This window comes from Fukomys damarensis, unplaced genomic scaffold (assembly GCF_012274545.1).
Source record: "Fukomys damarensis isolate Sample0158 unplaced genomic scaffold, DMR_v1.0_HiC HiC_scaffold_33, whole genome shotgun sequence".
Lineage (NCBI taxonomy): Eukaryota > Metazoa > Chordata > Mammalia > Rodentia > Bathyergidae > Fukomys > Fukomys damarensis.
In genome coordinates, this window is record NW_022900945.1 from 46150069 (window position 1) to 46177444 (window position 27376).

The following is a 27376-nucleotide window of genomic DNA, read 5'->3' on the forward strand; positions in this document are numbered from 1 at the left end:
CCCTGTGTTGGACCACAGAGCTGCTGGTCTGAGGTTGAACTGGGTGGGAGAAACCAGACTGATGATGCCACATAGCTCTCAGGGTTGCCACAGACCTCTTAGTCTGTTCTCATGATGACCAACCAATACTGTGTCTTCACTTTCTAATTGGAAGCCAGTCACCCTGGTCACCAGGAGGATCCAGAGGGTGGCAGATGTCCAGCTGCCCTGGGAGGACAGCATTTTTAGTGGTCCTCGGTCTTCCTTTTGAAGCTTGCCCTTTATAAAGCTCTCTTTGCCCCTCCCGAGGAGGCTTAGATTCTGAGGCAGATGTGGCTGGGGAACGGGAGGTATCTGTCCTTAGAGAGCCCTTGGGGCAGGAGTGGATGGCTCCGAACAGCCAGTCTGCATGAGCTGGAGCAGACAGAGCACCTCCGCCTGGCACTGTTGTGGGCCCAGTCACCTGCTGATCCCTGGGCTAAATCTGGTCCAAACCCAGCAGTGGCTGGAAGAGTCACTGGGCCAGAAATGTAACTTCTAAGACCTTTTGTGAAGTGAAGGGTCAGGAGGGAAGGGGGAATGGGGATGGACAAAGGGAGTCCTGGACCTCATTGTAGCAGGTCTTCTTCATTCAGATCCACAGGCCCTTCCTCTTCCCTTCATGTGAAACCTTTGCTGCCACAAACACCTGCTGTGCTGAGCGCTACAGCAACAGGGAGTTCTTTTTTCCTGGTTTCAAAGATGGTTATATTGAATGGACTTAGCTATTTTTGAGAGTTGTCAAAAGCATGTCTACTCTTTAGTTTCTTAAAGAAAATAGGCTTCTCGTTAGCTCTCACAAAGGGCACTTGCTGTGGCCCTGCTTGCCGGCAAGAGCAGAGATGGAGGCTTATTTGAAAAAAAATTTTAATGTAAAAGGTTATTGTAAAATGTGAGATACCATAAATAGATGAAGGTACTGCCTCACCTTCGCCCAGTACCTGATGAGTTAGAAGGTCCATTCATATGCCTGGTCTTCATATACCCTGCCCCTGGGGTGGGAGCAGATGAGGTGGAGGTGTCCGCCTTTTACAGATGAGGACCTGAGGACAGGGAAAGGGATCTGCTCAAGGTCACAAGGAGGCAGCACCTTTCTGTGTGCACACCCCTGTTCCCTCCTAGCACTCTGGCTTCTCCTTGTGGTTGGTTTCTCATTCTCTGTACACACCCCATTTTCACTTTTCTTTGTCTGGTCTGGTTCATATTAGTGGTTTGCTAACTTTTCTATGGTTATACCAGAAACTAGGGATTTCTGATCTAACTGCATTTGAGAAGAAACCTGTAAGAATAGAGAAAAGAGACTTAAAATTACATTTAATTATCCTAATTTGTAATTTCTCAGTTTTGAAATCTTTAAAGGGAAACACTGTACATATTGGATCACAGACACTAATGTAATTGAGTCCGAGATGTAGAACTGTAGAACAACAGAGACAAAGCAAGCTGTGACAGTGAACAATTACATAGCCCTTACGGCCTGCCAGGTAACTTCTCAACTCTTCACATATAGCTGATCGCTCATGACAGTCCTTCAGGTTAGGTAAGGTCAGCCTTGTTTTTAGATGAGGAAACTGAGGCAGGGAGCATTAAGTAAGTTGTCAAATCCTCACTCAGTTTTGTAATTATCTGAGCCAAGATGTTATCCCTGGTACTCAGGTTCCAGAGGATCTTAACTGCTCGCCCTGTTGCCTCTACATGGAGGTTCCCATTGGCATCTCTGCTCTGTGAGTGTGTGACCAAGCTCCTGAGTGGTATCACATGCTCTCTGCACACCAGGCCATGTGCTGGCTACACGATCCTGCTTCATTCAACTTCTAGCTCCAGGGTTGGTGTGGCAGCATGAAGAGGATACACGGGGATGCTAGCTTGTGCACTGTGGTCAGACTTTAGCTCCCCTAGTTCTTCCATCCTCTGGGTGGACAGAGCTTGGTCCTTAAGACCATAGTGGTAGGTGGGAGCCTTTTGTCAGTCCTTTTTACCTTCTGTTCTTCATGTTTCGAGGAAGATATCTTTTACCCATTGCTATACAACAACCACTTTAAAATGCAGCTTAAACCAACCACCATTTTGTCAGTTCTGCAGTGCTGGCTTGGGCTCAGCAGGGAAGTTCTTCTGCTGGTCCAGCTGGTGGTCCCTGTGTGATTACATTCACGTGAGCCAGCTAGGAATGACCTTTTCTCTCTTCCATGTTTTCTGGGGTGCTCTCCCTTTCCACAGGGCCTCTTTTCTTTGTTTCTGATTTTGCATTTTGAAACTTCTTAAGCAGCAGCTCAGGGCTCCCAAGAGCACAAGAACAGAAGCTCCCTGGGCCCATAAGCCAGTGCTGGAAGTGGTCCAGGATTACTCATGCTGCATTGTGTTGGTTAAAGCAAGCCACAGACCAGCCCAGATTTAAGGAGTGAGGACTACAAAAGTGGGGAATAGTAGGAGCTCCAGTTCAATTTAACAGATATTCACAACCTCAGGCTCCTATTCCCAGCCTATTTATTCTTATTTTGCTTATAGTTCTAACAGACTCAGTTACTGGTTTCTATTCCTTAAAAAAGGGCAGAAGTACTTTATTTCAAGTTGGGGGAATGAGCTGCTTTCAGGAGACACACCATATCATTTAGAAGAGACAGCTAAAAGTCATAAACAAGGACAGAACTGTGGGGGACTGCATTCACCATGACCTTCTCTGTAGGGTTCACATATTCCTGAACTTTACTGTGCCTAATTCAGTCAGTGTGTTGTCACTGTTGGAGTTTTATGCATGATTTGTCCATTGAGACTATGAATATCTTCTAAATTGATATTGAATATGGACCTCTTTACCAAAGGTCTGGTAATTAATCATAAAACTTCCTGTGCTTTGAAGAAATGATCCTTGGGTTGTTTTTCAAGAAATGGAAATTTATCATTGGGTGAGATTGTTGTATTATTGTGTTGAAAAGGAATAGTCATGTGCTACATATAGTCTCCCCAAATTTATGAGTTGAAGCTGTTACTCTCAGTGTGACTGTATATGGAAGGGGACTGCTAAGGAAATAGTTGATTGAATGGTTTCATAGGGTGAGAACCTGCTCTGAGAGGATTACTGTCCTTGTAGGCAGAGGCTGGAACACTCACTCTGTTTCCGTACACATCCCCACCTCTTTGCTCACAGGAAAGGCCCTGTGAGGCTGTAGAAAGCAGGCAGCTATCCCAAATCCTGGAATGGATCCCTTACCTGGAGTAAATTGGCTAAAACCTTGACTTGGTCTTTTATCCTTCATAACTCTGAGAATATAAATTTGTATTGTATGAGCCACTCAGTCTTGTATATTTTGTTATAGCAGCCCTCACTTAGAAATATTATAACCAGTGGTGACTTTTTAATTTTTCATGTAATACAGCCCTTGGGATTGAACCCTGGTACGCTTTACTGCTGAGAGCCACATCTCTATCCCGTTTTATTTTTATTTTTACTTTGAGACAGGGTTTTGCTAAATTACTCAGGCTGGCCTGGGATTTGTGACCTTCCTGCCTCGGCCTCTGCATAGGCTAGAGGCGTGGGCCACTGCACCGGTAATGCTAGCAACTTTTGACCCCAAAGCTCCCTCCAGGTCAGTAAGTGCAGTGCAGCCCATAAAAACGAACCATCTTGACCTCTTTCTACCTCGCTTGCAGCCTCCTAGCTTGAATGGGGGCCTTGATTCTCCTGGTTTTACTTTGTTTTTCTAGTGGAAAGCGAGAGTTTCCCAGGGAGGTTAAAGTTACTTCAGTACTTGCAGGACATTGAAATCTTATGTCTCTGTTGCTGAGTACAGTAATGTCTGAGCCCGTGACTGTACCTTGGATGAGACTTCGCCATCCTGCTGAGCCAGGCTCCTCCCTCCCACAGTTAGGATTAGCACTAGTGGTCTCAGAAGGGCCCAGAACCATTGGTTTTGACATCAGGGAGTGTTTTCAAATGACCTTCAGGGCTCTTGGCTTACCATCATAGTTTTATATATAATGGTATTTATAGAAATATGTGGTTTTTACTTGTGTAACTGCTTTTCAGTAAAGATAGTTCAGCAGTCCTCATTCCTATTCCCTAAAAAAAGCAAAGGATGAAAACGAATGAACACTTACAAAGTAGAGTGTGAGGCTTTTTGCTCAGACTCTGCTTTGCTGTGGGAGAATTTTGAAGGTGGGATTGGAGCTGCCATTTGTGGTTTGGTTCTGAGGTGCCTGTTAAAAGTGGCCTTAATGAGAGCGTAAGGTGCCGGACACTGGAGCCCCGTGTTTATACAGCTGCCTCCTGGCAGTGGCTGCAGCTGGAATGGCTTGCTGCACAGGATGCCTGCCCACAGCTGCATGCTGAGGCCCAGAGACTCCCTGCTTCCATGGAGGGAGACTGATTTATATGGGTTTCCTTGGGGCAGCTAGATGGGGCTGCTTTCTCAGGGGCTGTGTGGTTTAGCTGGCCTTCCTGGGGAGGCACACGGGTCTGGCTGGCCTTCCTGGGGGCACACAGTTGTGCTCCCAGGACAGTGTGCTGCTCCTTTCCCTCTAGGACTGGCCTGCACTCTACATTTCACCAGACATCGGTGGGTGGGATTTGGTACCGTGCACAAGGAGGCCTCCTTGCCCTGCCTCTGTGAGCAGACACCCAGCTCTTGAACTCCACATTTGGCACCCATGCTCCTTGCAGTCTTCCCAAGGCCAGAGGTACTGATGTTGAGGAAGGGGAGACTGGGAAGGGAAGACCAGGCCAGCCAGGCATCTCAGGGGGAGAGCAGGGTCTGGAGTTGCTCTTAGTCCAGATCTAGATGTGCTCCTTAGGGCTCTTTACTGTGATCGACAGGTCCCTGTTGTTTATCTTGGTGCGATCCAGCACAGTAATTTAAGATGCTGAAAAAGCTGAGCTCCCATCCCCGGCTGGACCATGCAGAAAGGTAGCAGTGTGTCAGGGTCTGTGCTGTAGCCTCCAAGCAGGGCTTCCAGCCTTCTAGGCAGACTGTGGCGGAGCCAAGCCTGTCACCTGCAGAAACATGTCTCTCGGGTACCCATTAGGAGCGGGTCCAGCATCTCTGTCCCATGGGGAGGCAACTAGAGAGCCCCAGCCATGACTGATCCACAGCTCAGAAGGAGGCTGTGTCCCACAGTGCTCCCTGCACTCACAGCCCTCTGGAATCCTGATGCTACACCTGGAAAGGGTGTAAAGCTATAACAGCTTTGCGTCTCTTCATTCCTGAGACCAACAGAAGCAGACTTCCCAACGCAGATAGAGTGGTTTCCTCTGGGTGTGGTTTTATGGTACCATTAAAGAGGCTATCTTCCAGGGCTACACTTTTATCATCAGAAAGATAAACTGGGGGCAGTAGGGAGCCTGCACTTTGGAGGCCATTCCATGATTACTGAGTCCCTTGGACCGATCCTTGGAGCTCTGGGATTCGAGATGCTGGGCTCCCGGCCTGTGGCCCATCTTTCAGTGTGTGTGCCCCGTGAGGCTTGTCCACAGCCAGATATTCAAAGCTGAGCCCAGAAACAACGCTTTCCAGCTATTAAATAGTGATTGAATGAAATCGATAGCTGAAGCTTTCCGCTACCCAAGGAGCCAGCAGGCCTGGGGCACCTGTGAAGCCAGGTAGCCAGGGGAAGGACATTCCCACAGACCTCACTAGCTGGATGGAACCACTGATCTGCTGCCCACTCAGGACTGGATCTGTGCCTGGTGTCTCTAGGTCACAAGTAGTGTGTGTTCCTCTTGTTCTGACCTAATGGTCCTAGAAGACCAGACCTTTCTCCCAGGTCAGTGAACACCCATGTCCAGTTTTGTCCTTTCTTATCCCTTCAAGTTGTAAAGTGATCATTGCCTGTTACCTGTGTGGGTCTTGAGTGAACTAACTTCCAAATGCTGCTGCACAACAGGCATTTTAACTAAAAGGCAGAGGGTCAGGAGATGTAAACACTCATGTGCCCAGTGGTCAGCAGAGGTGGTGATGCTCAGTGGCCACTTATATTTGCTTCTCAAGGACCCACGTGAGGTTGCTGCCTGTGTCCTTGTCCGTTTCTCCCTGGCCTGGGCAGTGGTGATGCCCACACATGTGGTGTGCTCAGCCGTCATAGACTTTTCCAAGAGGAGCAGCAGTTGAGTAAGTGAAGGCGGTCTTGCCCTGACTGGGGCTTTCCATAAAAGGCTGAAAAGACTTACAGGTGCTGTGTTTTAGAATTTTTGAGACCAGGTTTGGGCCCTAAAATGCAGACATGCCATAAAGAGCAGGAGACTTGGTATCCAGGGCCTTTAGTATTGTTGTCTTCGGGGCTGGTGCTGCCCTCTCACTTGTTCTCCCACCTTTGCATTCACCCGGAGCCTCCTTTCTAGGGACTGGTCCAGCCCTGCCCTCGACTTGCCTCTGTGCTTCCTTCCCTAAATACACAGGTACGTTTTCTCAAGGCGGCCCTAACAGATGACTGGAAAGTGGGCAGCTCAAAACATTTTCTCTCCCACGTTATCAGAAATCCAAAATCTAGGAAATGGCAGAGCCATGCCCGCTCCAAAGGCTGTGAACAGGAATTCTTTCTTGCTTCTTCCAGGCCTCCCGTGATTGCTGGCCGTCCTTGGCATTTTCCAGCCTGTAGTTACATCACTCCCGTGTGCCTCCATTCTTCCTGTGGGTCCTGGGTTCTTCTTTTAAGGACATCGATATGACCCTACTTTAATTATAATAACATCTATAAAGATCCTGTTTCCAAGGAAGGTCACGTTCTGAGGTTCTGGGTAAACACAAATTTGGGGAGACAGGATTCCGATTCCCAAAATAGATTTTCTCAAAGGTGTCCCATGACTGAACACTGTGACCCTGCTACTCCCACTGTTGATGTCTGAGAGGATCCCTGAACACCTGACTTTTAATACTCCACTCAGTACTCAGCCCTGCCTCCTCTGTGGCCCTCAGTGGAAATCCCGTCCTTTCTCCTCACACACGTTTTCTCGCAGAGTCTGAATCTCTTGATTATCCTCCATGTTTGAGTGGTTGTCACCTCTGACTGGCGGGGAAGCCCCTTGAAGGTTTGGCTCTTCATATCTCAGCACCTAGGACTTAGCAGGTATTCATAATTCCTAACTACTTAAGATGGAGTGGAAGACACTGGTTATTAGGGTTTTTTTTTGTTTTGTTTTTTGTTTTTTTAATGTTAGCATCCTTAGTTGGCTTGCAGGGTAATGAGTATAGACCCTAAAAGGAAGCCTTTTCAGATTTCACTATGTGATGAGAAAGGGGGTCAGTGATTTTTCTGTCAGTACACACCTAGGTAAGCAAATTAATGTACTGCCATGGATGTGGGGCGTTAGCATGCAAGAAATATTTTCATATTTTCCAGCTGTTAAGAAAGCTGTCTTCCTTGATAGTATGAAAGGGATCCAGTTAATATTTGAAAAGATGTGGCTAATAGCTGAAAGGCACTTACCTGTAAGGCCTCTCTTTTCTTCTTGCCCTGGGAGAAGTTGAAGGCTGTGAGGTGTAAAGGCTTCAGCCTCAGTGAGCTCCAAAGCTCAATATTAATTCCTGAATTTAATATGGGGCAGGGGAGAGAGGACATTTTTCTAAGCCTCATTGCTTTTAGTTGGAAAATAAGGGGGTTAAAAGGAGGTGGTTTGTAGCTGTGGGTGTAGCTCAGTAGTAGTGTTTGCCTAGCATGTACAGAGCCCTGACTTCAGTCCCTAGTACTCGAAGAAGAGTGGGAAGGGGGGGGGCCACAGAGGAGGAAGAGGGAGGAAGAGGAAGAGGAAGAGGGAGAGGGAGAAGGAAGAAGGAGGTGGTTTATGGTTACTGTTGTTTCCTTCAAGTATTTGATGGGCTTTCACAAGAATGAGGGGCTTGGTACAGAGGAAGTACTAGATGGACGACTAGTGGAATTTAAGGATTCTTTTCAGTACCCCGTGAACATGAACTTTCTTTCTCAGTCAGAGGCCGGAGCTTGTCTGGGATATTATCAAAGGGATTATGTGTACATGGATTGAGTACTGTACATGAGTTACTGTACATGGATTCTGATTTCTTTGATTCTTGAATCTCCAGCTGAACACTAAGATTCCCTACATTTCTGGAATTCTCTGATTGGATTAGCTCTCTGTCAGTGAGACAAATACAGGAGTATCTGAGATGATCAATTTATAAGGAGGAAAGATTTACTTTGGCTCATAGTTTCAGAAGTGTCAGTTCATGATTGCTTAATCCCATGGCATTTGGGAAGCAAAGGGAGGGGTGAGGATCCCAGTATTCCCTTCAGGAGCACACACTCTAAGTGACCTAACTTCCTTCCTCTGGGTCCTCCTTCTTAAAAGAGTCCACCACCTCCCTTAGCACTACAAGCTGGTGACCAAGCCCAGACCATTACAGTGATTTAATATACATAGAAATCAACTCATGTTCATATGCCCAAGGACTGCCACCAGCTAACGCTAACCTTGCTACAAAATGCTCATACTCACTGTTAGTAATATAATATCTTGTAGTTGCGTAATGTTTTATAGCTTTAAAAGCTTTCACTGGCATGATTCATTTGCTCTGCTCAACAACCATATGCAGTGGTTGGTATCATCTCTGTCATAGGCTGAAAAGAGGGAAACGGCTTCTATAAAATTGCAGGAAAACAAGATCAGGTCTGAAACCCAGGCCTTATAACCCTTAAGGCTGCTTTACCTTCTGTACGATGGGTCCCACCTTCTATGTAGATTTGATTTTTAGGAGGCTCAGAGAGGACAGGAAACACTGCAACAAAGCATAGCATAACTTTGTGGTCTCAGTTCCTAAGGAAAACTGCAGAGGGACCCTCCTGGCAATACCCTCACAGAGAGCCTTTGCTGGGGAGGTTGGTGGAGGTGCCCATGGGGACAGATTAGCTTGTTCCAATGTACGTACACTGAGAAGATCATGGTAGTTACCATCTATGTGCTTTGGGCCAGGCACTTTAAAATACATCATCTTAATCTTTAAAACAAACCTAAATGAGGGAGGAAAGTAGAGAGTGAACTCCCAAGTCTCCGGTGCTTTGTTTTGTTGTGTTTTTTTCTGGCCTATATGCTGATTGCATTTGTGGTTTCAGAAAGTTATAGAACTCAGAACTGTCCTCAATAATAATAAAGCTTATTAGCCATCAAAGCTGATGCTAACCTTGGCCAGCACCTGGTACATTTGGAGCTTGTGAATTCTCTAGAATCACTGAGTACACAGGCCTATCGCATTGTTACGTCACCTTGTCGGCGATACACTTTATACCAATGAGTATTTTGAAGCCCACTTACTGTGATGTATCAGGGCTTTCGGGGTGATTGTCCCCGACCCTCCAGTGATGGAGCCAAGCTTCATACTGTCTGATACCTGTGGTCTGCACCATTTGTATTGTGTGCTTCCTCTTGTGATCTTTGTATCTAGACTCTGGCCTGCATGGAGATTGCAGGAGGTCATGGGAATGTAGATTTTTTTGTTTGTTTGTTTGTGCTCTTGTTTTCTTCAGAATATATCATTCAAAAGTATATCGCTCAGATTTTTATGAACTACACTTGATCTTAGCCAATGACATGAAGTATTTCTGTAGTTGATTATCACAAGAGACCACAACATTTCACCTTTTATCTTTGTCCTGTCAAGAAAATAGGCCGTCTGGTCAGCAGTGAGTTTTAAACTAAACTGAGATATCAGTTCCCTCAGTGATTTGGGCTGATCTGGTGCTGCCCTATTTTCCCCATGTGCTCAAAATTGGACCAGCTTGGGCTCAAGCATAGCAGAGGAGATTCCTTTCCAGAAGGTGACATCAGCCTCTTCAGAGCCTGAGTATTCTGTTTCCTGTGTTGTCTGTTCGTACGTGTGTCTGGATTCCTGAGTTTGTGCTTTTATGTGTAGGTATTAAATGAAATTCTGTTCTAAGTAGGCACATCTCCATGTGCTGCTGTCCACACATCCTTGTGGTCTGTGAAGGGGTATCTCCCTGGATGGTGACAGGAGAGTGCATTGGCTTTGGTGGAAAACGACCCTTGCCTTAGGACTCTCGTGGGGCCATGTCTCCAATCTGCACCTCAGGCTCCACTTCCTGCGTGTAGTACAGGGCTCCTCCCTGAGGCCTGCTGAGCCAGTCAGTGCCTTTGCCTCTGAATAAAGTAGCCAGGAGAGGTGGCATGTTCCTCACTATCTTGTTTTTTTCTTGCCTCCTTCCCCAGTGATTACCTACTCTCAGGTTGGAATTAGTTGAAGGGTTTGCTTTCATTCATTTCTGAGGCTCTTTTGGCCTATGAAATTGCATAGTTTTGTGAACTATAGTCTCAGAATTGATCTGAGACCTATAGGAATTCTGAGATTTCACAAACAGACAACATTAAGCCTGTGGAGAAATCAGAGGAAGTCTCCCTTAGGCCTGAGGAACACTGTACACAAGCCGTTGACCAGGGAAGAATAGCTTGATGCCTTGGAGGTTGCCACAGAACGTATGTGGTGGCTTGGGATGCTGTGAGTTTAGAGCAAACTGGTGGGGTCTAGAGAGTGTGCAGAGGCTTCGTGCAAGAGCTCAATCCCATTCTGGCCCCATATGGTACCATGTTTGGAGGAATAAAGGCAGGAAGAATGCTGAGCCCTTCCATTGGCCGAGGGGATTAGTGCAACCTGCATCCTGGCTTTGTAGAGACTGTGACATAGGCGAGTGCCAGGGCGCAGTGACTAGACTGACTTTGATAGCCAGTTGTAAGGAAGTAGAATAAGGGGTAAACCAAAGAGACTTTGAGTATTCAGGCTGCCGCACTGCAGCCTGGAGCGTGGAGCATGGGGACAGGTAGCTTCTGTTTGCCAGTTGCACCTTTGTCTTAAATGTTGCAGACACAGCACAGCTCAGTAATGAAAACACATAATCATCTCCCCAAGTCTCAGCAATGTGTATTACATTTACTCTTTAAAAAAGTGGAGGATGCATGAGGGAGGATTTTCATCCAAAAGGCCATCCCTGTTTTTTAAAGCTGGATACATTGGTTACGTGTTCTCTTTAGTTGTGTAGAACTTCTCTTTCCCTGGAGTTGCTATGTTTGTTGAATGTCAGACAAACTATTCTCTGTCGGCAAGAGTACGCACGGCTCTTAAAGGCATTTGTAAACTTGGTGCTGAGGGTCCTTCAGCTCCAGCTTAGTGTGTCGGCCTGGGAGGCCAGCCAGGTCCACTCCGGCTTAAGTGGCTGTGGTGCCTCCGCTGAGAGCCAGGCTGGAGGATGAGCCGGACACAGCTCTCCTCCCTCGGTGGGATTTTCAGACCAGAGGTTCTCCAGCCATGGGAAGACTGAGATTCATACACAGACCACAGGGGCTTTTATTAGGAGGTGCGTAGGGCTTTGCTTGGTGGCAGGTTGCTTCAAGCTGTGGCCTTGCCCCAGTGTGGACAAAACTTGCCAGAGGTCCTGTGTTGGAAGGTGACCGAGGGGGGCCTCCACTGGAGCTGGGCTGGAATAGAAGCTGTTTCTCCAGGCAGAGCAGGACAGTGGCCTGTGATTGAGGGATGGGGTGAGCAATGTGACAGTTTCCCTTTCTGGCCCAGCTGAGGTAGCGGGGCTCTCTGAACTCTTCCTGTTGGCCTGGCTGAGCAGAAAACCTGATAGCCACAAGAGGGTCTTGCTTTGAAGACAGGCCTGAGGAGAATTTTCAAAATTGCCTTTTAATTTTTAAATTTTGAATTGGAAAATAATTTTCTGCTGGAATTAAGACTCCCGAGAGAAATTTCTCTGTCAGTATAGGAGTGTGAGAGTGCGAACTCACAGAGACCATGTGTGTAACTGGGGCTACGTAAAAACCTTCACTGGGCCCCTGCAAGTTGCTCTACGAGATGGCAGGTATGCTGTATGTGAGACCAAGAATGTGTGCTTGTGCCACCACTGCTCATTTAGGAGTATAGTTTCCCTTCCCACGGCCACACTCTTACTGTGGACATGGCCTGTTCTCTTCTTCATGATTATTTGATGACTTCGGGCCTTGGGACAGTGATTGTATCCTTCATGCCCTTCTGCTGAGATCCAGAGATGGCAGTCCAAGGGTCAGGGGGCATCGGAGTTCATAAAAACTCAAAGGATCTCAATGAAATCGTCTTTGAAATACATTTTACCCTCTGGGGATGCTATTGTTCTGATCCACATAAGACCTAAATCCCAGGATTCCTCAGACGCAGGGCTAGTGAGCTGAGACAAGACACTGAACTGGGTCCTAAGAAACCTGAGTCTGTGCTTTGTTCTTTCACTCTGTGGTAAGTCTCTTGCCTCTCCAAAGTCTTCAGTTTCCTTTTTTGTAAACTGAGGAAAATAGGAAAAGTTCTGTGTGACCTGGACCTATACGTCAGTTGCGATTGTAATGTCCTCCTCATTCACCTGTTGGCCAGTTGGGCTGTGGTTATTGATGAAGCATTGGCAGGGAAACCACTTGGTGATGAGACTTAGTTGGGTCTTTAAATTCTCGTTCTGGACACACAAGGTATGTGGAAACCAGCTGACTTCAGTTGATGTTTTGTTACCTTACCTGATGTAGAAAAAGAAGTTTTTATTTCTGATCTGCTTATTCTGCTTTGCATTAATTTCACCTTCTTTTTGCAGTATCCAACGAGCAGCTCTGGTGGTTCTGGAAAATTACTACAAAGATTTCACCATCTATAACCCAAACCTCCTAACAGCTTCCAAATTCCGAGCAGCCAAGCACATGGCCGGGCTGAAAGTGTACAATGTAGATGGTACGTGCCTTAAAACAGTGCCTGTGAAGTACTTGCCTTATGTATGTTTTCATTTAAGACCAATTTCTTTTTTAAAAAAATATAGGCAAACATTTTCAGAAGATTGCTGATGTACAGTCTACATATGTGGGAATTTCATTCATTTGGGGAATTTTATGATTGAAAACAATAGTAATGTGTTTTCTGCCTCTGCTGGGACCCCCTCTCACCATATTGAAAGATATTAGGAAAGGACTAATTTTCAAAATTTGAATGTTACTCGAAGTCTAAGAACACTACCGTAGTCCTTTTAAGAGGAGAAATCTCAGTAGTTCAGTGACCCGGTGAGGTGTTTATGGGCATTTCTCCATGTTGGCTGGGAGCTGAAATTGAGTGGCAGCAGGAGGCTGAAGGCCAGACTGAGGAAGTCTCAGCTGTGCTTGAGGGTATCAGATGTTGAAGTGCAAGCAATAGGACACAGTGCCGGACACCTTAGGCCAGGGCAAGAGCTTTGCAGACTCCAGAGGAGATCGTGTTTTCAACAGGTAAAGTGATTTATGTATAGTATCAGTTTTTAGTGGTGATAGCCTCCCTCTTTGTTTTTAATTTTGCATATGAAGTGTGGTTCCTGGGAATTCTGAAGGCCTGGTGGGTTTCACCTAAGATCTGGAAGCTTAGAAGGTTCCCACTAGAGAAACCCAAGTCACCAGCCAAATAAGCCATTCATAAGAAAGCTTGGGTTCCACCACATCTTTGTGACAAATTAAGGTAGTCAGTCAGTGGTCAGGGGATGAAACGGGAGTTCTGAGTGTGAATTCGTAAATGAGCCACTTAGCATGTCCTCGAGTGTTTGTATTTTCTCTAAAAGTCGTGACTGCCGTGACCTGCCAGCTTACCTTGTTTTTCTATATGTGATCAATGTCCTGTGTTCCTTGATTTTTTTTCTCTTTGTACTTGTTCTCTTGTCACGCTTGCTCTCTTTCATTGCGATGTCCCAGCTGCCTTTATGGCCCAAATGAAACTTTGTGTAACAGATGATAAATGACACCAGCACACTCCACATGTTGTTTTTGGCTGAGTGTTGGGCATTCTTTATCCCCTTCTGAGTTCTTTTTCTGTTTCTTCCAATCGGATTGTGTCAGGAGATTTCCTGGCTCTCTTGGCTGTGGCCGTAGGGAATGTGGAATCCTCTCTCCCGGGAAGATACTCTTAGGATTTATTTGTTTGCTTCACGGAGGGTGGGGTGGACAGTGCTGATAGACCCTGGTACTTTCTTCTGCTCCCTTCCCAGCCCCTTGGTATTAAAGTTGTTCTCCTCCGTCATTTTTTCCCCAAAGGCCCCAGTAACAATGCCACTGGTCAGTCCCGGGCTATGATTGCCGCAGCCGCCCGGCGCAGGGACTCAAGCCACAATGAGTTATATTATGAAGAGGCTGAGCATGAGCGTCGGGTAAAGAAGCGGAGAGCAAGGTATGTGGCCCACTCACCTCCAAGCAGCTCTTTCTTTCTTTTTCTTTTCTTTTCATTGCCGGGATGAAGCTTCGGTGTACAGGTATGGCTTCTGTGAGCCTTGGAGTGCACCTGGCCAGATGTTTCCTTTACAAGAAAGGCTTGGAAACCTAGGTCACAGGCTCAGGGCCCTCCTGCAAAGGCCACGATGCCATTTAGGTAGTTCCGGGGTGGGACCTGGGACTTTGCATTTCTAACAGATTCCCAGCTGAGGCTGTTGCTGCCCTGTGGCCCACACTTCAAGTAGGCCTGATTTTCCACATCTGTTCCTGTTAATTGGAGCAAAAGGACAAAGGTGGTGCATTAATCAGCTTTCTGTCACTGTGACAAAATACTCGACATAAAATAACTTTAAAGAGCAAGGATATGTTTTAGTTTCCAGTTTCAGTCCATGGTCAGCTGACCTCATTGCCTTAGGCCTGTGGCAAGGCAGAAGCTTCCTGGTGGCAGCAGAGGTAGGAGAAAAGTACTCGTCTGTGGCAGCCATGAAATGAGGCGTTGGGGGGAATTGGAGATAGGCTCTTCATGTTGTGTGTCCAGTGACCTGTTCCTTCAGCTAACCCTTTCCTCCTCACGGCCTATTCAACTGTTAGTCCATTGATGAGGTGGTACCCTGTGATCCAGTTACCTTCCAAACCTCTACCTCTAGCCTTTTGGGGAACATTTTTGATTTAAGCCCCATTATTCTGTCCATGACACCCAAAGGTCCATATCTCTCTCATTATGCACAATGCATTCAGTCCATCCCCAGAAGTTGGTGGAGTCTCAGCCCTTCTAGCATTTCTCAAAAGTCCAAACTCAGTCTCCTCTCAGACTCCAGGCAGGCTCTTAGCTCTCAGCCCTTGTAAAAATCAAAAGGTAAGTTACATACAGAGTGATACAGAGCAAATGTTCCCATTGCAAAAGGGAGGACTGGGGATTGTAGAAAGGAGAGATGGGATTTAAGCAAGGCCATATCCCAGCAGAACAAACATTAAATCCTATAGCTTCATGTCCAGCACCCAGGGCATATGGTAGCATGATATGAGCTCCAAATAGGCTTGGGTATTTCTGCCGCTGTGGTATTGCTGGTTGTAACCCACACTGCATCTCACTTGGGCTGACTCTGCCCACTGCCTGCCGCTTTCCTCAGCAGAACGACAGTATTCTTTGTATCTCTCCCTTCCAAAATTTCCATTGCAATTTCAATTTGACTATTATACCTTCATGCATTGACCCCTCAGGGACTGCCTATAGGGATACAGCCAATACCCTGGTCTTCCAGACTTTCCTTTGAAATCGTGGTGGAAGCTTCCACAACCCCATAGTTATTGCATTCTGCATGCCTGCAAGACCAGAATCATGTAGATGATTCCAAGATTTGCCACCAAGTGGAACAGTAGCTGGGTCCACTAGGACCCTGGATGCAGGGGCCTCTGAGGTTCAGCCTGGACGACTGAACACAGAAATGAATCCTTGGGAAGTAACTTCCTTGTCCCTGTAGAAACAGTGCACAGTGGTACTCTCTTGTCAAAGCAGTCTTTCAAATGAATTCACGCTTTTACCCCACTGTAAGACTGCAGTGGGTCAGGGCTGGGCCAATTCTTGAGATGTCTTTAGGGCATCTTTCCTGTGTCCCAGTGCAAAACACTTGGCACTTTTTTTCTTAATGACACTTATCTTTTCAGCCACACCTTGCTTGGTCCCAGCTTTGAATGCACTTCTGGCCAAACTGCAAGTTTGTCTAATCTCTCCACTCTGCCTTTACCTAATGATTCATATTTAAATGAGTCTAAGGGCAGTCGGCAATACACATGCCGCTGCCTGAATATTTTGCTGCCTTGAAATTTCCTTTGCTAGATTAGCCTGTCATCTTTAAATTCAGTCTCATGGTCCCAGGACATGGACCAAACATTGACAAGTTCTTTGTTAGAATGTGACCTGCATGGCCTCCAGTGCAGTTCCCACTAGAGCACTTATTCCCTCCTGAAAGCTCAAGAGCACGTTCCCATCAGCATTATGGTCTTCTGAGTTTATACTATAACTTCCCATTAAGCTCTGCAAAGGACATTTTTAGGCTTCTCTAGTGAGCATCTCCAAACTTTTGCAAATTAATTTCTCAAACCGATTCCAAAGGTTTCTGAACTACATGGTCAGGTATAGTTGTAGCCATGGCTTCACTTCTCGGTACCAGTTTTCTGTGTTGGTCAGCTTTCCATCACTGTAACGAAACACCTCACATAAATTAATTTTAAAGAGAAAATTTTTATTGTAGCTCGTGGTTTCACAGGTTTTAGCATGGCCAGCCAGCTCCATTTGCTTTAAGCCGGTAGTGTGGCAGTTATGATGGCGGAAGAGGGCGGCTGCTCACCTCATGGCAGCCAGGAAATAGAGAGGAAAAGAGAAAGGAGCTGGGGACAAGATAATCCCTTTCGGGTGATGCCTTTAGTGACCTGCCTCCTCCAGCAAGCCCACTCTTCCTAACAGACTGTTTAGCTATGAACTCAGTTCATTGGTGAGGTCAGGGCCCCTTGAGCCACTTTCCACAGCTCCACCTCTGAACACGCGAGCCTTATGAGGACATTTTTGATCCAAATCATAGCAGGTGGTTTCCCTTGTGTGTGTTGCACCTCTTTCTTCCTTCTCCTGGGGGCTGCTGGACCAGGTAGAGTAGGTGTCTGGATCTGGAGGATCAGCCTCTGGTCCTCGGTAAGCTGCTGCTGCACACTAGCTGCCTTTCGGTGTGTGCAGAGCCCTTGTTAGGCAGAGTTTTGAGGGCCCTCCAAATTCTTTAAAGCTGAGCTTTCTTTGTCAACACGAAAAATGGATTGGAGGTTTCCAAGCTCCTTAGCAGAACTGGGAAGAGTTCATCTCTCAGCCCAAAGGCCCTCATCACACATCTTATTTTTGCTCTTAATTCTCTTTCTTCCTCTCTCCCCCAACCCTATGGAGGACAGTGTGGTCAAGCCTTGGACAAATTAGTGGCTGGATCAGCTTGGGCCAGGGCCCTTCGAGCCCTGAGGGATTATTCTCAAGCACTCTGATCGGTTGCCTCTGATGACTACGTCGTGTCACTTCCCAGGCTGGTGGTGGCGGTGGAAGAGGCGTTCATCCATATCCAGCGTCTCCAGGATGAGGAGCAGCAGAAAGCCCCAGGGGAGGTGATGGACCCCAGGGAGGCGGCGCAGGCCATCTTCCCGTCCATGGCCAGGGCACTACAGAAGTACCTGCGAACCACTCGCCAGCAGCACTACCACAGCATGGAGAGCATCCTGCAGCACCTGGCCTTCTGCATCACCAACAGCATGACCCCTAAGGTGCGATGTGCGGCCGGCCATCGGCCCTGCCACTCACCAGGCATGGCCGGTCACATTTACAGTGTTATTGATTGAGTATCCTTATCTGAAAAAAACTAAACACCAGAAGTGTTTCTGATATGACGTTATTTTCAGGCTTCAGAGTATTTATTTGCATGTGTACAGTGAGATACTCTTGGGGCGAGACCCAACTCTAAATATGAAATTCAAGTGTATATGCTTCATGTATACACTTCATGCATGTAGGCTGAATATTTTTAGTAATTTTATTTATGGAACAGAGTGTGTGTGCATTGAACATCAGTCCTTTAGTGTCACGCTGATGCCTCCAAAACTGGGGGTTTGGGAACATTTTGGATTCAAAACTTTTAGATTAGGGATGCTCAACCTGTACCAGAAATGATAAAAGCAAAAGTTTCTCAGCAACATCAAGTGAGAAGACTTGGTGATTCATACTTCCATTACCCCAGTTCACTTGTTTTTAAGTGCCTTTCAGAGGCCTAACAGAGAGTTTCTAACAGAGGAGAGGATCTCACTGGCAGCCGTGTGGCATAATGAACCCCCTGTGGGTGCTGGAGCTGAATTGGTTCATTCTAACCTGGCATTTTTACCAACTAACTTACAGGAAATAGCTGACTGGCTCTCATCCTCATTTTCCCAGCCTGTACACTGGGGATGAGAATAATGCCTACCTCATTTGGTTATTTTGGGAGCTAAAAAAAAAAATGAATTCCTGTAAAATATTTAAAATAGTACCCATCATATTATAAAGACTGACTATATAGCAACCATTATGGTAGAAATAATGCCATTGCTATATTAGGCATTTTGGATTTGTAGATTTAATTTTATTTAATGGTCTTTTAGATTATGATATAAGCATACTTTTGGGTTATTACCCTTTTATATAGAAGGGTGGAAAAATAGATTAAGGATGTAGCAACTGCTATCTTATCAGAGAACAGTGGATTCAAGTCTTGGCTGTACTGATAAATTGGTTTGTGACTGCAGAAGTTGCACTACACTGTTTTCTCTTATAAAAGGGAGGTATTACTGAGATCTCCCCAGTGGGGTTGTTGTGTAAGAATGACATTACATATGGCAACGTGGTGTATAATTCACATGGTAGAGAGTGAATGAGCTTGGCCTTAACGTGCATGGCTCATTCAGCAGGCTTTTTGGTACCAGGCATCGAACTTGGGTCCTTGTGCTTGCAAGGCAGGCGGTGGAACCATTGAGCTAAATCCTCGGCCCCTAGCAGCCATTTTTAATAAAGATGGTGTTGTATATCACATTATGTATGACTACATTGTCAGTCTTGCGACCCTTAGAAAAAGTGCTACAGAAATACTGAGTGAGAAACCCTAAGCCTTTCCATATCCTTTGACTCAGTAATCCCCCTGTTAAAAATATTCGGCATAATCAGTTATGCAGCCAGCTCTCCAAATGTATGGGTTCCACATCTGCAGATTCCACCAGCCACAGATGGAAAACATTTTGGCGGGGAGGGGAATAATACATCCATCTGAACATAGAGGCTTTTTTCTTGTCTTTGCCTAAGCAATTAGGTATAGCACTACCCATTTACATAGTATTAATATTGTGTTGGGTTTTTAAGTAATCTAGAGATGAATTGAAATATACAGGAGGATGTGCATAGGTTATATGCAAAAAGTAGGTCATTTTGTATGAGGGACTTGAGGATACTTGGATCTTAACATACAAGGGAATCCTAGAAATAGTCCTTCTATGGACACCCAGGGACTGTTATATACACAAATGTATACAAAGGGTTGTTGTTGTTGTTTTAATTTTTCACAGTAACCTCTAATAACTCCAAAACGAAGAGAATTAAAACTAGATCAGTGACTTGTAAGTTATAGTAAATCACTTGTTGAAATATGGAGAGAAAATCCTCGAGCATTAAGTTATAAAACATGGAATACAAAAAGATACCAACACTGGGTGTAAGGAAAATATTGCTGGCGTGTACAGGCAGATGGCTTGTACCATGAACAACAGTTGTTTTCTTTCTCATGATTTCAAGAAGTTTCCTGACTGCTTCCTGTTTCATTTAAAAATTTATACTTTTATGAATTAAAACTATAGCCTTAGAATAAAAACCAACCATTAAAGAAAAGTTTACTGGAGAAAGTGACATTTCCATCACCCTCACTGCCTCAGCAGTTCTTTCTGCTAAGGAGTTGGTATATATTCTTTTAGAAGTGTGTGTGCATATTTTTAGAAACTAAAAATGGAAAATCAGAAATGGGATCATACTGCCTATGTATATATTTTGGAAACTTGCTTTTTTTCCTCTTAAAGCTCCTCGACTCTGTGTCAGTGAAAAACAGACAACTCATACAGATTTAACTCATTCTTTGTTAATTGCTACATCTTATTTCACCAAGTCCTGTGATTTGCTTAACTGATTGTCTGTCGATTCACACTAGGTTCACTGGCCGAAACCAGAGGCTCTTCTTGTGAATTGGCTTTTATTGGTACCCAGCCACCCCGGTACATTACTACCACTGCGACTGCTTTCCCTCTGTGTCAGCACAGCTGAGTGGTTATGGCAGCGTGTTGCTTACAGAGCTGAAAATACTTACATTTATGGAAAAGTCTGTCTTCCTCTGTCCTAACAGCTTGGCAGTGAACATCTTTTTTTCATACGTATTTATGAAAGTATTTCGTTTCTGAAGGGTAGCTTTCTAGTGGAGGGGCAGCTAGATCAAAGTTAAAGATTCTGCCCAACTGTCCTTCCAGGACTGTTACCATTTCGTGCCACTCCCTCTGGCACCCGAGACTCTCTTTCCCCACATGTTTGGTGGCATGAGATGTTGTCATTCTTTTTAATCATTGCCTATCTAGAGAAGGCAATATTTTAATATATATTTCCTTCGTGATGTGATGGGAAATTAATTAATTTTGCGTCAAGTTATTCTATAAATTACTTTATTTGATTTTTCTCATTCGATTACTTCCTTTTCACGATTCATAAGCACTATTTTTATGTTAGCGGTACAAAAGTAAGTAAGGCCCTACTTTCTCCCTTAGAATAGATCCCCCACCCCATGAGAAATAATATAACTGCAGTAGCAGTGAAGTGTGGACAGAAGGGGTTCCCACTTTAAAACTCACCTTGGCCTCTGTCTAGGACCAGATTGCTATAACCCAGTGTTTTTCTGTCTGTATTACTGGCTCATTTTTTCTTCTTCTCACAGCTAAATCATTGTGTATATTATCTCACGTGACTTGAACTCCTAGTCTGTGCCAGACACGTTGGAAATTCAAATTTTTAAAAATGGAAAACATAGTTCCTTTTCTCTAGAGGAGCGTGAAGTCTAGTATGGGAAAAAGGCAAGCGAGTCAACAACAGTAGGTCTGAAAGTGAAATATGACGGGAGATCATGCGATCAATTATAGAATGTTGGAGGAGCACATTAATACGTGTGAGAGGTTTGGGAGGTGGTCTGAGATTTGAAGGTCAAGGAGGAATTTGTAAAACAATATGTAGGAGGAGGAATGGCACATATGAAGATGTCATATGATCAGCAAATTCTAGCGAGGTAGGTGCCCCTGGAACAAGAACTCAGGACAGGGAGGGAGACATCGGCCTGTCCGTCCTGTGGGCTGGCCAGTGTACACGCGTTTTACCACGAAATAACTATCACTCACCCTGACTGCGCTTACTCGACACCACGCAGAGCTGAGTGCTTCTGAGCGCCAGTCCTTCTGGTATTAGTTCATTAGTGTTAAGCCCTGCAGTGTCTACTTTCCATTGCTGTGACAACAGAGCCGAGAAGAACCATTTAAAGGGGAAAAGATTTATTTGGGGTTATGGGCTCAGAAGATTCAGTCCATGGTCACTTGGCACTGTTGTCTTTGTTGAGGCAGAACATCTTGGTGGATGGGGTGTGTGGGGGCACAGCTGCTTACCTGATGGCAGCAGAGAAGGAGTCAGGGTCCCTGTGTGCTCCTCAAGGACATGTCCCCACTGGTTTTTCTCTAGCTGGGCACCACCTTCCTATAGCCCCATCAGCTGGAGACCAAGCCTTCAATGCAGAGCTTCTGGGGGACATTTCAGATCCAAAGAATAAGAGTAGTGCTATCATCTCGACTTACGGCGAAGATACGTAACTCATGCCAAGTCAGTGCCAGGAAGTGGTAGAACAGGCACATTTTTCGATGCAGGTACCGTCCTGGGTTGATTCAGCCAGCATGTTCTGAATGCTCCCTTGTTCCCGCTCCTCAAGGAGCTTTCCGTTTGGTCGGCAGAGGGAGAGGCGCTCGTACAGTGGGCCCCTGCCCTTTGAGGAGAGCTGTGTCAGGGAGTGCCCAGCCACCCCCATTTGTTTGCCTCTGTGGGTACCTCCGCCGCTCCTCTGGTTGGGAATTGGCGAAAGAGAATGAGGAAGATCAAGAAATCTTCTTCCCAACAGGGAGGTATGAAAGGAGGGGATTCAGCGTGATAAGATGGGCACTGGCTGAAGACCTTTGGTGCCTTTGGAAAACATTTTCCTATATATAAGGACAGCCCCTGGCAGGACTGCCCGCACTCCATGAGTCTCTTTTCCCTAATAACTCTCTTTCTCGCTTTCAGGCCTTCCTAGAACGATACCTCAGCGCAGGCCCCACCTTGCAGTATGACAAAGACCGCTGGCTCTCTACGCAGTGGAGACTTATTAGTGACGAGGCCGTAACTAACGGGTTACAGGATGGAATTGTTTTCGTCCTTAAATGCTTGGACTTCAGCCTCATCGTCAATGTGAAGAAAATTCCATTCATCATACTCTCTGAAGAGTTTATAGACCCCAAGTCTCACAAGTTTGTCCTTCGCTTACAGTCTGAGACATCAGTTTAAAAGTTCTATATTTGTGGCTTTATTAAAAAAAAAAAAAGAATATATATAGAGAGATATATATGTCCAGAGGGGTGTCTTTTTTCTAAATTTTTTTACTCTTCGTTGCTGACTGAAGTTGGCAGATGATAGACCAGTATCCTTTGACCATCTGCACTTTATTCGGAAGGAAGCGGGGGTGTCCACCTTGATGGAAAGTGACTGGGGACACCTTGACTTTCGTAGATGGGACTTCTGGAGAAGCCGACGCTGTAAACCAAAGCGGAGCTGCTATGTCCTTGGGAGCCTCGCCTTATAACTGGTCCCTGACTCTCAGCCAGACCCACAGCCCCATCGCTTCTGGCCGACCACCTCAAAGATTCCAGGGGACCCATCTCTCTCCTGTTCCAGGAGCTCAGACACCGCGCCTCTGTGTGTTTGCGCGTGCGTCATTGTCCTCATCACCACGTTCCCTGTGGGAGTTGGAGCTGTGTAGGAGTCGCCTGCCTTCCTCTTTGTTCTTTGTTGCCTTAGATTCCTCAGAAAAATCCCAACAAAAAATGTGCACTATCAGGTTACAGCTCATAAGTGATTTGCTTTTATTTTTTCCCAAAGAAACCTACCAGCCATGTTTCTGATCCCGTTCTGCTCCTAGCCCTGGGACTTCCCACCCTGGCTCCACTCCACCTGCCCACCCTAGCAGACATGCCACTGCCCCTCCTGGTGTGTAGCCCTGGCCAGAGCTGCTGGACCGGCTCTCCATGTGTGCCCACAAGCCCTCTGCAGTCTCGGCGCCACGCCACCCGTCCGAGACTGTCCCACCACGGGGAAGTACAGCATGGCCTACCGGGTAGAAGACTGGAGAGCCAGCCAGCCAGCCAGCCGGAGTGCCTCTTTTAGGCTGCAGCCAAAGCTTACCCTTCCCGATCCTCCCCCTGCTCCACACCAACCAGCGGGGTCTAACACTGTGACTCTGGGGTTGGCAGGTGCCTCTTGGAGCCACCTGATTTCCCAGGGAGGTGAGTTTTCACATAGCTTATCCCAAGCTGTCCTGCCAAGGGAGACCAAACAGTGCCGACCACGCTGGCAGCTACTGCTGTCCAGCCCTGTGTTTTCTGACCACCGCCACTGTGCACCTTATCACCTCAGCCACTTAGTACCGGGAGAGGGGATGGCATGGCTCCTGCCGTGTTTTTAGTCCTTGGTCACATGGAGGCGAATGGATGCTGTGGAGTTTGGAGAAAGGGGAGTAGGGAGCCAGTCTCCCGGGCTGGAATGGTTCTTCTTTGATCTGTTTCCTATGGACCCCCTTGCAGTGGGTAATCTTTGTCTCTCTTTGCCTTCCTGTGTGTGCAGCAAACCTTCAGAAAGTGTTCGCCCTCTCAGATCTTTATGATAGTCGCCTTGCATGAGGATGATGCTATCAAATACTCTGTGTATGTGCGTATAACCTTATTGTTTTATGCATTCCACAAGTGGTACCATGTCTTGTGTGTGATTTTTAAAATCTCGGTTGGCTTTCAGTATTTGAGTACACCTGTATCTGAAAAAGCAAACATTGTTCTTGAGTCAGCAGCCTTCAGCTGAAAAGATGCATTGGAGAAAAAGGAAGAGGAAACCCAAGGCACGGCACAGAGCCAAGCTGTACTATCTAGTGACACGGTTCTGTTTATGAAAAACACATATCGTGTAACCCTGGTGCTTCTTTTCTTAGTTTTTGCCTCTAGCTCCCTTCAGACTGGAAGTTCTTTATGATGTCTTTCTCAGGAAGTATTTTGGGAGATAGGGTAAGGAGCAGTGAATGTGTGTGAGGCCTCAGCCGCGTCAAGGGGCTGATGTCCCAGACGACCTGCTGCACGTGAACGCGGAGCAGTTGGAGGTGCCATATGTGTAAAACAATAACAGCAACAATAACAGCACTCTTCATCAGCGCTGCAAGATGCTGTGCCTCCCACCCTATTTTAAGTTGCCCGTCCATAAGGGGTTGCGTTAGATTCATTCACTATTGTTTGTACATTCCCAGCAAGGTGAAGACAGGTTTAAAGAAAAGAACTTACTTTCTGTTCTCCTCTGACTCTGCATAGGAGAATGTCAGGCTTCCCGAAATTACTGTTTCTTTTAAAATTGAATATCGATTTTGTTTTTACACTAACTTTGTGTCGAGTTCTTTCTGAAAGGATAGCAAAATGAACCGCAGGATCCCTATAAAGCCTTTGCACTTTCAACCTCTGAAGAGTTACTGGTGCAGCGGGAACCAGGTAAATGGCATTAAAAAAAAAAGGAAGGCTACAGAAAGCTGGACCGCACAATTGAACACCGTAAATTTTTATTTCAGTTCTTGGAACCAGTAGGCTATTCTTTTTAAAGGGGGTAAACTGTACCCTAAGGCTAGTAGAAGATGTGTTCCTATTAGAGGAGGCAGGATTTCATTTACCTTAAATGTTTATAGATTTTCTATAGCTCTCAACTTAAGTTATTAAAATTCTAACATGAACTGTGAAAGAAGAACTTACTGAACAGTATAGGTCTGAGATTGCTGTCTTCCCTGGTGAGGTTTTAACCAGGAGGTAATGTTTGTTCCTAAGTGTGTACTTGTAGAAATATGGTGATTTTTTAATAGAACAGGAATGTTAAAATTAAAAAGTGCATTCTGGGAGTTGGATTTGAAGGTTATGTAGCTCATCCTTTGTGTTTCCCGTGAAGTAGAAATGCATAAGCCTTTTGCTGAAGTTCATAAAGTAGACCCTAGAGAATGCTCAAACACCAGTTTTTTTGCCTGACTATTATTACCTCCCTTTCTTCTTCTCTCTCTTTCCCTTTTGAAATCTACAAAAAGGGCAAATTTTTGTCAGCAAAGCATGAGAAGTAGATGACTCTGGTGTGTTTGCCACATTGCACTTCATTGCAGAGGTTTGGGACTCCTTTCTAACAGAGGGGCCAGCCATGCTGGTGCGTTGGGCAGGGAAGGGGTACTGACCATGCCCGTCTCCATGCAGCCTGTGGGGGCCCTCGGCTCTCCCGTTCAGCATCTCATTGCATTAGGTGCGTGCATGTATAAAGTGGCCGTAGTTGTCTGCAAGATGCCACCAGCATATTGAACCAACAGCAATGGATTACCTGCCTCTCCTCATTACCAGCCCATGGACCGAGTATTCCAGCCCCCCAGTGAAACCAACAAAGTTGGGTTTTTTGTTTACCTGGTCCCCACTGTGGAAGGCTCCTTACATGAGCGCGCATATTTGAGTGTGGATGTTTGTGTCCACGTGTGTGAGCATTTTTCTGAGTGTCTTACTGGATAGATGGCACCTTCTCGTGCTGGACATCTTCCCACCCATATTACCTGTGGCAGAGAGGTGTATATTTCAGATGCTGTGAATGCACATGTGGCTGAGTGTGTGAGGATATATGTGTTTCTACATATGCCCTCTGTTTGGAGATCTCCTTATAGCTCCTGGCTTTTGGAAGGTGATTCTAAAGCCAGCTTCTTCTCCGTCCCCTACTGTATTCCTTTCCCTGAGTTGCGCTGGCTTCTCACCCAGGAGAAATTGGGCTTTAGTTCACAGTATCTCCTGGAGACCTGTCCTACAACCGTGTACATTCTATTCTGTCTTACTTTAGGACCCTGTGACCCAGAACAGCAAGAAACAAACAAAAGTCAAGCTCTATGAGAATTACTGCTCAAACTTCACTACCCTGGAAGCCTTAATATAACTCAGATAAAAACAAAAAGACAACCAATGATTGGTTGCTAAAAGCACAGAAATGTTAACATATTTATTTAACGAGTCCTATAGCAGAGGTTCAATTGTAAAGAGATGTGTTTTGGGATAGTGTTTGTGCTTTATGGGTCTTGTTACATACAAAAAAAATCACTACTGTGAATTTATTACTATATAACTTTGTCATATTCCATTACAAACAAAACAGGTTGTTAAGCCTGTAGTGCAGTTCTTGAATGGTATTCAGCATAGCTTAGTCGAAACACGTTAGGCTCCATCGTGCCACTGTATTAAGCTTGAATCAAATAGATGCTCAGTTAGATTTTGGATCACATTTGACATTGTATTTGGTCATGAAAGGAAGGGAAGTGTACTAACACTTACATTTGTAAGGTATTATGTGTCAGAATCTGCCCTACACAGTCTCTTAATTCCCAGTTCTTTTGAGGTAGGGATTATCTCTGTCTCTCACACAGGTGAGAAAAAGGAAGATCTGACTCCTAACTAGAATATGGAATTTCAAAGAGATTTCATTCCAGTCTATACCCACTTCACCTTGAAGCAGGATGTAGGGTCTGACATTTTCAGGATGCCAAGGAGGGTCCTAGAGACACCATATTGAATCACGACCCAAGTTGGAGTGTTTACGGGAGACGGGACTGCTTCTTTCACTTTGGATCTATACCCTGTGGTCTCCTAGTACACTTCACTATACCAGCAGCAGGTTTTTGGGATGGTGTGAAGAACCTGTGAACGTCTTTTCTCCCAGAAAAGCCCATCCCTGCCAGGGTTGCAGCTGCTGCAAGACCCAGAGGTGTTACTGTTCTGCAGCCACCCTACTCTCTTGCCTCCCCTACCCTCTGCCACTCCTGCTGGTGTGGACAGAATGTGCATTGGCACATTCTTAGGCTTGATGGGTGGTAGGGGCCTGAGCTGGCCTCTTGCTCGCTTAGGTCTAGGTCCCCTCCCCTCTGCAGGGGAAGGAAGGGGAAGAGTATCTGTAGGCTGCCCTGGGAGGTCTGGAGCTGGAGGTTCTCCTGTATCCTTGACAGCAAGTTCTCAGCAAGCCATTTGCACCCAGTTTCCCTGCAGTTACCCTCAGGACTCTGGGGAATATGCCCTCCATTCTGCTGAGTTTTGATTCATCTGTACCTAAACCACTTTTCTCTGTTCTGATGTTTCAGTGGAAGACAGGGGAAAGGGTGCCACTTGCGTCCCTCAGCCTTGCTTCTCATTTGGAAGTTGAGCTTTCAAAGGGTGGGAAAGAAATGCAAAACTACTGAGTAAATTTCGATCTTAGGATACTGAGTCCTTTTCACT

The 27376-nt window shown here is 45.9% G+C and overlaps 1 protein-coding gene across 3 annotated transcripts in view; it reads left to right on the forward strand.

The window, feature by feature from the left end:
- Window positions 1-25416, forward strand: part of Vangl1 (VANGL planar cell polarity protein 1) — a 46603-nt gene extending 21187 nt beyond the window's left edge. For all 3 annotated transcript variants that reach the window (XM_010631208.3, XM_010631210.3, XM_010631209.2), the window contains exons 5-8: window positions 12580-12713; window positions 14030-14162; window positions 17263-17497; window positions 22101-25416. In XM_010631208.3, coding sequence (XP_010629510.1) covers window positions 12580-12713; window positions 14030-14162; window positions 17263-17497; window positions 22101-22361 — 763 coding nt within the window. In that variant the 3' untranslated portion in view covers window positions 22362-25416. The remainder of the gene's footprint in view (window positions 1-12579; window positions 12714-14029; window positions 14163-17262; window positions 17498-22100) is intronic.
- The last annotated feature ends 1960 nt before the right edge of the window (window positions 25417-27376 follow it).